This window comes from Molothrus aeneus, chromosome 12 (genome assembly GCF_037042795.1).
Source record: "Molothrus aeneus isolate 106 chromosome 12, BPBGC_Maene_1.0, whole genome shotgun sequence".
Lineage (NCBI taxonomy): Eukaryota > Metazoa > Chordata > Aves > Passeriformes > Icteridae > Molothrus > Molothrus aeneus.
Window position 1 is genome coordinate 5,399,379 of NC_089657.1, and position 13,113 is coordinate 5,412,491.

General features: G+C 42.4%; 1 protein-coding gene across 1 annotated transcript in view; it reads right to left on the reverse strand.

The window, feature by feature from the left end:
• TAFA1 (TAFA chemokine like family member 1) overlaps positions 1 to 12,678 on the reverse strand; it is a 210,547-nt gene extending 197,869 nt beyond the window's left edge. The window contains exons 1-2 of the mRNA XM_066558258.1: positions 12,179 to 12,678; positions 9,979 to 10,099 (exon numbers count right to left, since the gene is read on the reverse strand). Of these exons, the coding sequence (XP_066414355.1) occupies positions 9,979 to 10,096 (118 nt within the window). The 5' untranslated portion in view covers positions 10,097 to 10,099; positions 12,179 to 12,678. The remainder of the gene's footprint in view (positions 1 to 9,978; positions 10,100 to 12,178) is intronic.
• Between the last annotated feature and the right edge of the window lie 435 nt (positions 12,679 to 13,113).

Consider the following 13,113-nt stretch of genomic DNA (forward strand, 5'->3'; position numbering starts at 1 on the left):
TTAAGAGAAAACAAAGGAAATTGGTTTAGAGGAAGTGAGAGGGGAAAATAAAGACTGAAACAGGATAAAAACCAACAGAAAACAGCTGGTAATCTGCCTACATTGTGGAGCTTGCACTAAATGACAGCCTCTGTGTCTGGTGATCTGCCAGGGGTGGTTTTGGAGGGTTAGAAATACAATGGCCCTGGATGCTCACTGCCCACAGCCTTGCTCACCTCAAGTCAGGGCACCTCAAAATTCCCCTTCCTCCAACTGTGCTTCAGCTCCTCCTCCCTCCATCCTTTGAGCAGGGAACTCCAGAGCTTACATTTACCTCTTGGGACCAACCAGGCTCATAATGGAACTGGAGTAACCACGACAAGCATGAGATAAATATCTAATAACCACTCAACTCCTTCAATTCAGTGTGCTATCAACAGCAGGAATCAGCATTAAACAATTACCCAATTCTGCCCTGAGGGAAAGAAGGAAATGCAAAACTTCCAGAGAAGTCATTGAGGAGGATACATTCCACCTCGACAGAATTCACTGTGCCCTGCCTGGCAGCTCTCCTGACTCCCAGTGTGCTATGGCAAATTGGGATACACAAGGCTGGAGGATCATTAATGGTTTTTCTCTACTTTTGCCCACCTGTGAGCCCCATCCTCCACCTCTGCTGGCTTTTAATGGACAGAGGGAAGATCCTGATGTGTCCATATTCCTGGGAAAGCCAGGAGCTGCCACAGACACTTCCCCACTTCACAGGCTTCACTGTGAATTTCCCTCATGTATTAAGATTTCAGTAGAGGACAAATGTCAAGGGAGGGAACAGAAGAGTTGTCCTGCTCTTAGGCATTGAATAATCTCATTTAGGGACAGCTATCAGTGCTGCTTTGGCCTTGTTAATTTTCTCTTCCCAGACACTCACAGCTTTTGTCTACTACTGTTATCAAGGCATTTGCATGCACTAATCCATGACAAATGGCTTCATTTGATGCACATCTGATTTCCTTGCCTGCCAACTAGAAAGAGATAATAGAAATACCAAGAGAAACTAAATTAGAACTAAAGGAGTCATCTATTTGTTGGAGAAACTCAAAACAAGGTTAGGATAAACACCACCCAGGCAGCTGAATTAATGGAGAAAGCACTCAGATGTCAGCTGAGGAAACAGTTTCTAATTACCTGGAGGGAAAAAAAAATGCTGCATTTTAAAGCTACACAAAAAGCTACTGCTAAAGAAATAATGATACTGCAGATGTAGGAGCTGGCTTAGACACAGTCATTCTCTGTCTGATCCTGCCCCAGCACACTGAAAACAATCAGGAACTCAAAAACCTCTGTGAGCTCAACTCATCCCCTGGGTTCCCCTCTGTTTCACACAGCAATGACTTCTGGCTGGCTGACCACACAAATCTGAAAGCACTCCATGGAAGTAACCAGAGAGAGGAATTTAATGTGCTAATGAAAGTCACAGTAAATTGTGTTAGCTTAGCCATGAGAGCTTATGACTAAAGCAAGGTTTTCCCCCAGATACCTGTTTAATGAAAAGGGTATCCTTGTGTAAAAAGGGGCAACTTCTGAAAACAACAGACCCACTTTAATTTCAGTGCTGCTCTAAACCAAAACAAGAGCTGGAACCAACCAGAAGGACACACAAGATCCTCCTCATGTTCACCCTGGTACTGAATTTGAGCTCTCTCTGGTCTTGATTCTTCTTGGGAAAGAGGAAGCCACTGGCAGATCTCAATTTCTGCTTCCAGACAGGATTTATGCCTTTATCAGCATGATGGCTTGTTTTGGGTACCTGCTGATACCTACACAGATAATTTTTTTTCCCTCAAAGAGGAATATCAAGGCAGAAATAAAGGCACAAAGACACAGAATCACTTCTTAAAGTTTCAACTTAGGAAACTGACTCTTAAAAAACAAACAAAACCCCCAAATATTAAGTCCTCAGAATTTCCCACTCAGTTCCAGTTTTGGCTATAAAAACTTGACATAGGCTGGTGTTCAAAAGTTTCTGAACTGTAAAATCAGCCAATTTTTAAAGACATGATAGAAAGCATAGGAATTACTATATCATAGAAATAAAATAATGGAGTTTTTTATTAATATAATTACAGGAGGTACCTATATTTAGTCATATTTCAGTGTATTTTTCCATACCTTCCTTATCCTCAGCAACTTCAGCCAGTCCAGAAATGAAGCTAAGGTCTTCTCTAAAATGGGGTTTTTTTCAAAATGCAGTGTTCTGAACATGAGCTTAATGATATTTCAGTGTTATTTGATCTCCTTTCTGTCTGGATTTTTGTTTTATTTAAATTCAGAATGATTCAGAATGTGAACACTTACTTTTTAATGTGCTTATACAGGCAAATACATGAGCTACAGATACTTGTCAACTCTTGATCATGTTCAGTCACCACTGTGTTATTGGGATTCCTGGGCAGCATGTAGGAAAGAGGTGCTAACCAATAGGTTCCCTTCATTTCTGCACGTTCTTGTAAGAAACAAACATATAAATCAATGAAACCAATTTTCCAAATAAAATGTCCTTGCTTGCTCTCAAGCACTTAATTAAACACCATTAACTCTAGTTTGTTTTGGCAACCAATTAATGTCACGATCAAATATAAATAGACTCTGCAAGAAAAGATTATAATTAATAAATCCTGAACAACACAGTACAATTGTACTGAAGCCTTGCTTGCCGGCAATATGTAGCAGCAGTTTTGGAGAGCATTAATGAGGACAGTAAAAATAAAGTTTTAACAGGGGGTGCAGTTCAGATCCTGAGGCTTTTGCCTGCACCCAGGCTGATCTGTAGAGTCTTTGGTTGCTGACATTATTTACACAGAAAAAAAATCACAGTCCCAGTTTCCCCACTTTCCAACAAGCTGATATGTACATGCATGGGAGTCTTTAATCAAGTTCTCCACAGATATAACTCTCACTTGTACACAGTTTAATTGACAGTGTATTTTATTTTGCTCCCTGTTTTTTGGTAGGTTCAAAATGAGGGTTCTTGATTCAGATTTGTCAACTACAGAAAGCTAAATTAATCCAGCAGATCTTTGGATCGTGCACGAGGATGGATTAAAAATATTCTTTAATCTGAACCAACAGCTCTCCTGATAATCAAGGGACAAAGATCACTGTTAAAGCTGGTTTTTAGTTGCCTATTCATTTAGTAAGAGTTAAGGTACATGGTATACAAATAAAACTTAACTGTTCATGGTAGAAATATTTGTGCCCAACTCCAAAAATCTCCCAGCAGGTGTGGCTGGGTGGGAGCTGCTCATGGAGGGCAGGTTATTCCCTGGGTTACCTGGCACTCAGAGACACTGCACCTCAACAAGGGTACTCATCCCAACAGATTGTTTATGTACTGTACTTCACCCGCTGATTCTCAAGGAATCCCTTTCACATCATCCAAAAACGAGTAAAATTTTATATTCCTGCCATCATTTCAGTTCCCAAGCCAAGCTGTTTTCTCAAAATAAGGATTACAGTGGAACAGCAGGACAGAGATATTGATTATCATGATAGCAACAGTGATCCTGCACGCTGCTGTCACTGAAGTGACCTTTCAAGAAGGGCAGGAGTTTTTTCTTTACCCATTATGAAGGGGCAAACTGGTATTCCAGAAGAAATACAGAAGGCAAGAGAGAGATGTCAAAAAACAATCTAAACAGAGCGTAGAAATATGAGTCACAGAAACATTGGGCTGTGTAACTTCATTCAGCTTAATTTACACCCCCGATTCCCCATTGTGCATCACTGCCTGACTCTCATAAATTTAGACTCCAACTGTGCTGCAGTCCTCGTGGTCCCTTCCCAGGGCACAATGAACAGAAAGCTCCAGCATCACTCCCATGCAAAGGAGTAAGATCAGCTGGAGAAAACTACTCTGTATAGGGCATCTGAAAACAGCAAAAAATGCTGAGTTCCACCAGGAAAAAAAACAAAACAAAAATCTTGCTCACAGCACAGGTTGGTTTCACAGAGTGGGAAGAAAAACATTCAGAAGGAAACACAAATATTATAGACAGTACAGGATAAAATAATATCAAACTTAAAGGGGAACACACATCAATCTTATGAAGCAATTCACTTGAATATTACTTTTTAAAATATAAATGAGCCTTGGACTAAAGCAGGCTAATCATTAAAGGCATGTTTCTGATATTATCAGCAGAAACACTTCAGTGCAGAGCAATGTACTCTGCCTCTGGGGTTTGTGTTTGTAGGTGCCAAATTTTCCTTGGTATTTTACCACCCCAGAATGAATTCCCACAGTCTTTAAGGCCATGCCAGTGAGCTACAAATAGTGGTGTGCACTGAAAGGTCCCTGCATGACTCACAGGGCTCTGAGGCTGCACTTGGAGAGGGAGGCTCAGCACAGGGCTGGGAGCAGGAGATGCTGCCAGGGCCAGCACAGCAAGAGGAGCTTTCTGGTCCCTGCCTCCCCAGGGCAGCTCTGCCCAAGTGTCTGCCTGCAGAGAGGCCTGAGGGAGAGCTGAAGTGGCTGAAATGGCGTGGGATGGGGACAGGAGCATGGCCAGGAGGAAGGGGGACTAAACCAGAGCACAGAGAGTGTCAGTGCAAAGCACCAGCACAGGAGGCACCATCCCATTGTCCCTCTGGGAGCACTTTGCCATTGCTGGCTTGTACAAGGTGTGCAGAGGGTGACCCCAGGAGTGCACCCACAGGAAAGGTGGCACCCAACAGGGAATGCAGCCATGCTTCCAGCAGCTCCTGGGAGCCCTCCTGTGCTGCCCAGGCCCCAGTGCACACCCTGGCCATGCTGCTCTTCCCAACCCATGGAGCTGACACTCCTGCTCCCCCCAGGCTGCTCCATCTCCTTGGATGAGCAGTAACCAGGCAGCACATTCAGCAGTCACTGGTGACAGCTCTCCTCCACCAAGCTGTGAGGATCCCAGCTGCTCTTCTGCTCCTGCCACTGACCAGCCAGGGAGGACAGCCTGACCCCTGGTAATGCCAACCTATCCCTTCCACTTTACTTCCCCTGTGTCCCAGGCAACAGACCCCAAAAACTCCCATGGCTAACCCTATCTCCAAGCACACCCTGGAGCCATGATAGCTTTGTTTCAGAGGTTTGATGTTTCAGGAAAAAAAAATCAAAAAACTCAAAATCACAGGGTTCAATACTTCTGATCAAGTGTGCTGCTGTAAACAAGCCCATCACACAAGCACAGCAGGCAGTTCATTGCCATCATGCTGCTAGAAACCCTACCTCATGCTTAAGTGTTGGTTGTGTCACATCAGTTCTCTTCCTAAACTAAGTACGTGTCCACATACATCCAAATGTATTTTGTGTGTGACCAGGAACACAGTAGGTACTTATAACCTGGATTTCTTCACTTTGCAGCTGGTAATTTCACATTTTCAAGAGCAGCCTGTCAAGGCCAGGTGTGTATAACAAAGGTATCACAAGGGAGATCTTTACAGTGAGTGACTGGAACAGCTCCTTGAGAGGAGGATTTTCTGACTGTGAACAAACCAGGGCACTGTGCTGCTTTCTGTGCATTTGCTGGAGTAAATGAAAACAAAGTCAGACCTTAGAACTTAAAAACGTGCTGATTTTAATTAACACAGCAAGAAACAATAGCTGTCACCTTTCATGGCCACGGCTGGCTGTGTTCCTGCCTGGCTATTTGAACATTGTATACTGAAGGCAACAGTTTGCATTCACACCATGTGATTAATGCAACACAATTCTTGCTAATCACAGAAACTTTTATATATTAACTGCCTAGTGCCACACTTGCTTCTGTCCACAGCAAGAGGAAAAATCTTGCTGAACTCGCCTTCCAAATGAGAGATTTTATTTATACTTTCCTGAGGAATTAGATTCAAAATCCTGCCTGTTTTGAACTGAATAGCCACATATATGGGGCATATGAAAATAGCAGACCTTTTGAAATGTGAAAATACGCAGTTTACCCCAGGGCTATAAAAAAAAAAATCAGTGGGAAGGCCAAGATCAGAACTAAGACATTTTTTGCTCACAGCCACAGACTCCAGTTTCTGCAAAATGCTGTCTACTGAGAAACATGCTCACAGCATCCTTAGGTTGATGTTCCTGGTTAGCTGGTGCAGAATTGCTTTGAGACTGATTTTTTGTCTAGTATTATGTAGTCCAGAGAATCACTTCTTGAGAAGATTTTTAATAGGCACATCATTAACTACTGTCACAATAAAAGGTACTTCATGTTTAGCATCATAAAATTCCAGCCTTGATTCAGTCCATGATTTCTTCCTCTGAACAGGCCTGTTTTTAATTAACATATTTGCAAATGTCAGCAGTGCTACAGTGGATACTTTTTTCTGCTTGTGTCTGCCTTCCACCTTTACACTGCACACAAGACTAACTTGATGTGTACATAATTCATTTGCACAAACTCACAGGTGAATCCTATGTCCTTCCAAGTAACACATGGCCAGTGTTGTCATCTATTAGCTGAAAGATCCTATACCTTGTTATGGAACAATGTCAAAATTTTGCAAAGAATTGCATAATTGAAAGGGTGATGTCTGCTTTTTTTTTAACTTGAATCCTGTACTTTGCTAATATCTTATGTCACCAAATCCCAGCACCTAATTCCTGCTGCTGGGAGGATCAATCCTGTCAATCAGATGATCAATGAACTATCACAGGCACTCAGATAACTCTGCAAATCAACCTGGCCACTCTAACCCCTCAGGCCAATTCCACAGCCCTACAACTGTGTGTATCTTAGAGACCAAAACAACCAGCATGGAATTCTTTTCATTACCACTATTTCTTCTTAAATCACACAGAAGTGACAAGCTTGCAAAGAAGATGGAGATTTGTTTCCACATAAAGTTATTTCCTGTGAATGCTTTCACACATCCTTTGCCTAACATGATATTCATGAAAATGAAATATAGTCATGAAAAACCCTGCAGAAAGCCATGAGTATTGCCCAAGGGGAATTAGACTGCAGTGGGGTTCTGCAGGTTTACTCCCAGGTCTCCTCTTCCTCACCTATCAAAGTCAAAAGGAACAGGCATCAATATTTAAGAGTACTAAAGAGCAGCACTCAAACTTCTCACTGTGTTAATGAGACAAGAAAGAATTAATGAACAGGCACAAATAATACAGCATCATTCATCTTATAAGCAAGCAGTATGTACTATGGCCTTACTACCTTGGCCCACCTGCCAACATTTCACAGAAAATAAAGTCACAAATACTGTCATGTAGAGCAGTTGATCACATTTGTTTCCAGGTTCATACCCTCTGCTAAGTCATCTAACTGAATAAAGAAGTACTGAATTATAAAAATGAAAAATTATACTGCACTGGAAAGAGGCTTTAAGCTTCTGTGATTGCACAGTGTGTTAAAATCTATTTCAGCCCATTCAGATACTTGCTTAAGAAAGTTTCTGGGAGAAAAAAAAATACATCAAGCTCAGAAATCTCTGATGATAAACTAACCTTTTAATATATTGCCCTTGATTTCCAGGGTTTCCAAACTGGATTAACTGCTGTGGTCCAGATGGATATATTCACTGTGCTAATCCACTGTGCTCAGTTCAAGTTTATTATGCTAAATACACTCCAAGAGGATTTTATCTTTTACCTGCACCTTCCTGTGCTCAGTGAGACTCTTCTATTCATCAAGAGCAAGAAGTACAAGATGGGGTGGAACCTGCCTTTTTAATTATCTTGTACCAAAGTGGCCCCATGATGGAGATGAACTGCTGAAACTCCCTTATTTTAGGGCAGCTCCTTATCTATGCATGATCACAAAGTGAAAGAAAAGGTATGCTGAGCATGCTATTGATTACAGCTCTATCTGCCATGATTCAATAAGTTGAAATTTCTTACACCAAGCATTAAATTACTGAAATTATGCTTTGGCTTATCTGCAGCCATTTTTTATTCACTTCTATTTGGCTGAACATTTTAATCTTACTTACACAGTTTCTAACTAAAAGTAAACTACGCATTCCTAATAATATAAATATGAAAAATAGGGTGTGCTCAGGGACTGCAGTTGAATACATTAAAATCACTCAGTTTGCTAGTTAACATATTTCCATCCCTTTTATGTACAACCTTTCACATTCAGTTGGCAGACTGCAAATTCATGGCCTTATAAAAAAAACAGTGTCTTGATTTTCTGTTGTGACAGCAGAAATCGTCCAAAATATCTGAGAGTTTCCCTAAAGGACACTCACTGGCTGGTACTTCCCAGGTGCAGCACAATCTGAATTTGAGGTGAACATCATGTCAAATTCCACTCATCTGTCAATGTAGTGGATTATTTCTTGAGAGACCGAAATTGGCTGCCTGGGATCAGAACACCATCAATCTTATTCATGTAGGGTGCAGAGAAGCTGCCTGAGCCAGGCTCGCAGGAGGGAAAGCTTGGCTGCTTCTAAGTAGGTGATGAGGCAGCTGTAAAACCTTCACTCTATCTGTAGCACATCCCTGAGTGAAAGATTTTGTCATTTTTCACATTTCCCCAACATTTGGTATGCATTCAGTGTCTTGCTGTTCTTGCTTCATAAAAAAGGTGATTTTTCAAGCTTAGGCAAATGTTGCAGAGCTCAGGATCTGCCCAGCTCCCATTTTTTCTCATAATGTCACTTGTTTCAACTGATTCCATAAAATGATACTACGTTTTCCCTTTACATACCTCTGCAGCTGGGCTCTTTTTTCCTCCCTTTCCTTCACTAGGGACACACTCAAAAAACCAGCAGCATCTCTGATAATTGCACTGTAATAAATCTCTGCAAGTCCCAGATAAGTCCCTCACCCCTCAAACTTCAAGAACTCCCAGATTCCCAGTGCCAGGGGGTAAAGGTGACACCCTTGGTTAATCTGATGCTCTAACATGGGCACTGAGACCTGGCCTAGCAAGGATTTTGGTCTATTCCTCTATAACATTTATGTTTTATTAGAACAAACCAAGACAATGCCAATACCTGTGATTTCTGGGCTAGAAACAAACCTGGGAAAACTCTGAGTTTTAAAGTTGCCAAAGACCTGTGTTAAAGACCATCTGTCTTTGAATGGATGTCATTCAATCAAAAACATTCAAATATTAATTGCCACATCATAAAATGACTCATCACTGGGAGTTAACACTTTCCATCTTTCATTTCTACAACTCTTAGAGCCCCTCCCACCTTTTCTTTGGATTCAGAATTGGTTAAGTGACATTCTTGGCCCATCTAATTTTAACCAGATGAAAACACTGTGCTAGAAAATGCCACCACCTCAATTTTTAGCATAGCACATTCTTCAAAGTGCAATTAGCAGTTGAAGGAGTTATGTGATCCATTTCTATTAATAAAAAACACAATAAAACCACTGCTGTGCTGTCCCTGCAGACCCAGCAGTCCAAGTGAGCTGTGTTCTCCACTGCTAACCTGTGGGATTGATTTTGCCTTTACAGGCACTGCACTCTATTCAGTCCCAAATTCTCCTCCAGGACACACTTTTGCAGCCCCATCAATTTCAGAGGTAAACTTGAGAACCTCAGAATGAGTGTGCCTCCTTTAACCCAAGGCAAACATCCAACCTCCAGATTCGGTGCCCGTGGTTTAAAGAACAAACTTGAACCCAGTTTGGGTCAGATAAGTGCAAAGTTCCCCAAACCTGAGCTCTCACAGTGTCCAAGTTCTACAAAAATTCCAGAACTTCACCAAATGGGAAGAAGGGGAGAGAGAAACAAGGACACAGAAACTGAACCGTTACCCACAATGGGATTTTTCTGTTGGGCAATTGTTAGAAAATGACATTAAACATGACTATTCCCACATTAGATTGGCAAAGCACACCACTAAACTCACCAGAGAACAGATGCTGTGCAATACAAAGGCAAACAACTCATAAAACTTAAATGATAAAGAGAATTTTGATTAGTCAATATTTTATCAAGACAGACAGGAGCACGGGCAGAGAGCCTGCAAGCCCAGAGCTGAGCTCAGTCCTACCTGGTCTGTGCAGGTGATGCTGCTGGAAAGTGTGATGGAGGGACCCCTGACAGAGCAGCATTGCACAGGCACTTATCCACAAATACAGGACCCAGGACATTGCAGAGACCACTGCCATTCTCTAAACAAAATATTAGACACACATTATTATCCAATGCCTTCCAGCACACACAATAGTCAGCTTCCATTACAACAGTGGTTTTAATATTTTTCTTTTTCACTCCTTTTGCTAAATGTCTTTTGATTATAATTCTCCCCCTGCAGGATGCAATTGTTGTACAACAAAGGTCACGCCCAAAAAGGACAGCAGAGGTAAAGAGACATCAACACAGGAGCCTGGGTAACTTTAATAATTCAGTGGTAAAAATCAAACTGTAATAATATGAGGACTAAAAAAACCACAATATAAATAGAAGCTGGGAAATATTCTCACACTGATCCATAGCTCAATTTACAAGGGAGTTAAAAATATAAACCAAATTGTAAAAAGTCACAACACCAGCTGGAAAAAACCAACATGATGTCCAGACAGTATCAAAGCTGCTTTAAATACATTGCAGAAAGACATAACACATCCTCAGCTATCCAAGACATATTGCCAAAATACTCCATCCCCAAGACTAAAAAGGCTATTACTGACCCAGAAGGTAACAGTACATTGTTTGGTTTTTTGCTTTTGCAAGCATTAATTATTAATTATGCTTTTGTCTACCAAACAAAGTAATTGTTTCTGAGAATTATGTTCTAATCCCCAGATGAAATCAGCTTCCTTTTGTTCGACCTGTGCATGCACAAGGACTGGAGTATGGCCAGACTGAATTTCAGATGTGGTCTATAGAAGATTTGATGCTTCCACAAAGCAGACTGTGTCAAAATTTTAAAAATATTCCCTTTGCAAAGGGAAAAGGCAATTGCTTTGTCTGCTGGTGCTGGTGCACTTGGCCATCCAGGGCAGACAACTCTTCTTCCATACTTGCGCTCATGGCTGTACTAAGTGGCTGAATTTCCCTCTGACTTGGTAACTTCAGCAGCTCTTTCTCAGTGCCCGCAAGGATCAGGAGGTTTGCAAGGCTCAGCTACGCTACACATCGTCCAGTTCCCCTAACAGCACCTTCTGCTGCATTTCAGATGGGCAAATTAATCAAACTTCAGGCACTCTCCTCACTCAGCCAATGATAGGATGCTGCTCTCTATCTAATAATCCAATCAGCTGAACATCATTTCCACAGAGCAAGAAAGACTTTGAAAGATTCAATCTCTCACTTGGAAAAAAAATCATGTCTTTACAAAAAAAAAAATCTGCATGCAGTATCAGGGGATTTCTACAGTGGGAAGATGAACATTATTAAAATAGTGAAATGCTGTGGTAATAAAATATATGCATATAAATCCTTTTTTTTTTTGCCCTGATTTTAAAGCAGTAGAGTCTTTGGGAAGCTTTTTAAGTCTAATTAGTTGAAATGAACCACATAAACTGACAAGTATAATTAATAGAGAATACCAAAACATTATTTTGATCAGCATGAGGCTCTTCCTTTCTCTGTACTGAGTGCTTGATGCACTGCTTGGTGTATAATTAATTTCATTTCCAACTGTTTGCTTTGCAGTATACAATGCACTTTTTCTCCTCTCTTTTTAGACCCATTTATCTTGCAAAATAGATTCAATCTCCTCAGATCAGGGAGCTCCCGGGAGGCTTCCTCGTGTCTTCAGGAATTAACACCTTCTTGTCATAATTGGTGCTCCCGTGATTTTTATACCACAAGGCAAAGGGAAAGGTGAGCCTCATGCAGGGGAATTTCAGGTTATTTAAACGGAACTTTAAAAATCCCAGTCAAAGAGCGAAACTTCTACAACCTGCTAAATGCTCCTGTATCTTTCCTCCGGCATCATGTTCTTCACACATGGACAGCAGACTTTACCCACTCAGCCGTTCTTATTAGTTGGTTTTGGTTTTTTAAAATATAAAAAACCTGTCTCAAAGATTTGCTATTTCAAACTACCTTTGCTCAAACCCAGCGTTTCTTACAAATATTTCTTCATGGACTCGTTCATCAGCAAACTGTCACACACACACACAGTTTCACCCAGAGATCATCTTATCATTAATATAGAAACACAGCAGTGAATATTTTCTACTTATTATCTGAGGAGTTCCAGATCTGCTTTCTGAATCTTAAATCCTGAGGAAGCTCCTTACCTGAGTAATCCAACCAAGAGCAGAGCACTCTAGTAGTGTTCATCGGAAAGATCTAATACTTTTTTAAATCCATCTGTACCACAATAAGGGATTTCTTTTATAGCTTCCCAATAATCTTCTTTATCAGGATTAAAAGTAGAAAAAAAAAGAAGGAAAAAAATCTCTTTTTCGTTACAAATCCTGTTTCCAGAGTAAAGAAGACATCTGAGCTCTCAGACTGCCGTCAGAAAAGTGGCCAAGGTTTGAGGGGTGGAAACCTTCTCATTTTCACCTTTAGATCATTTCCGAGCATCCCCTTGTGCTGGAGGAGCCCTTTGGAGGGGTCTGGCGGCGAGGAGCGGCTCGCAGGACACGCGAGGCCGAGCAGCAGCCGGCGGGTGAGGGCAGCGCGGCCGCGGCTCCGCACGGGCGGCACAAGGCGGCGGCTCCCGGACCTGCCCGAGCCTATTTCAACACATCCCCGCTCGGGAGAGTATCACATGTGCCTTAAAGCGACACAGCCCTCGCTCAGCCAGCGACTGGAGCTGCATTTAAATAGCGGCAGCAGAGCCCGCACGGCGCAGGGGAGCGGCCGCTCCGGCGGCGGGAGGCGGGCGGGGAGGGGAGCGGGGAGCGCCGGGGGCTGCGCGGCCTCCGAGGCGCCTGGGACGGGCTGATTCCGGCAGCGCAGCCTTTATCCGTCAGCCTTCATCCCCAGCCCTCTCCTGGCACCTGTTCACCAGAGGAGAGCGAGACTTAAGGGAGTCTCTTCCCCTGCACATGCCTGGGAAGGGGAAGGGAGGTGCAGGGAAAGGGGAGCGAGGCACGCGTCGTAGCCGGAGACTCCCTCACGCTCCCAGGGGCTGTCCAGCACCTCGCCTCAACTCTCAGGGGAATCTTTCCTTCCAACTCCATTTCCGAGGCTTCTCTGCAGACAATGGGGAAAGAGCTCTGAT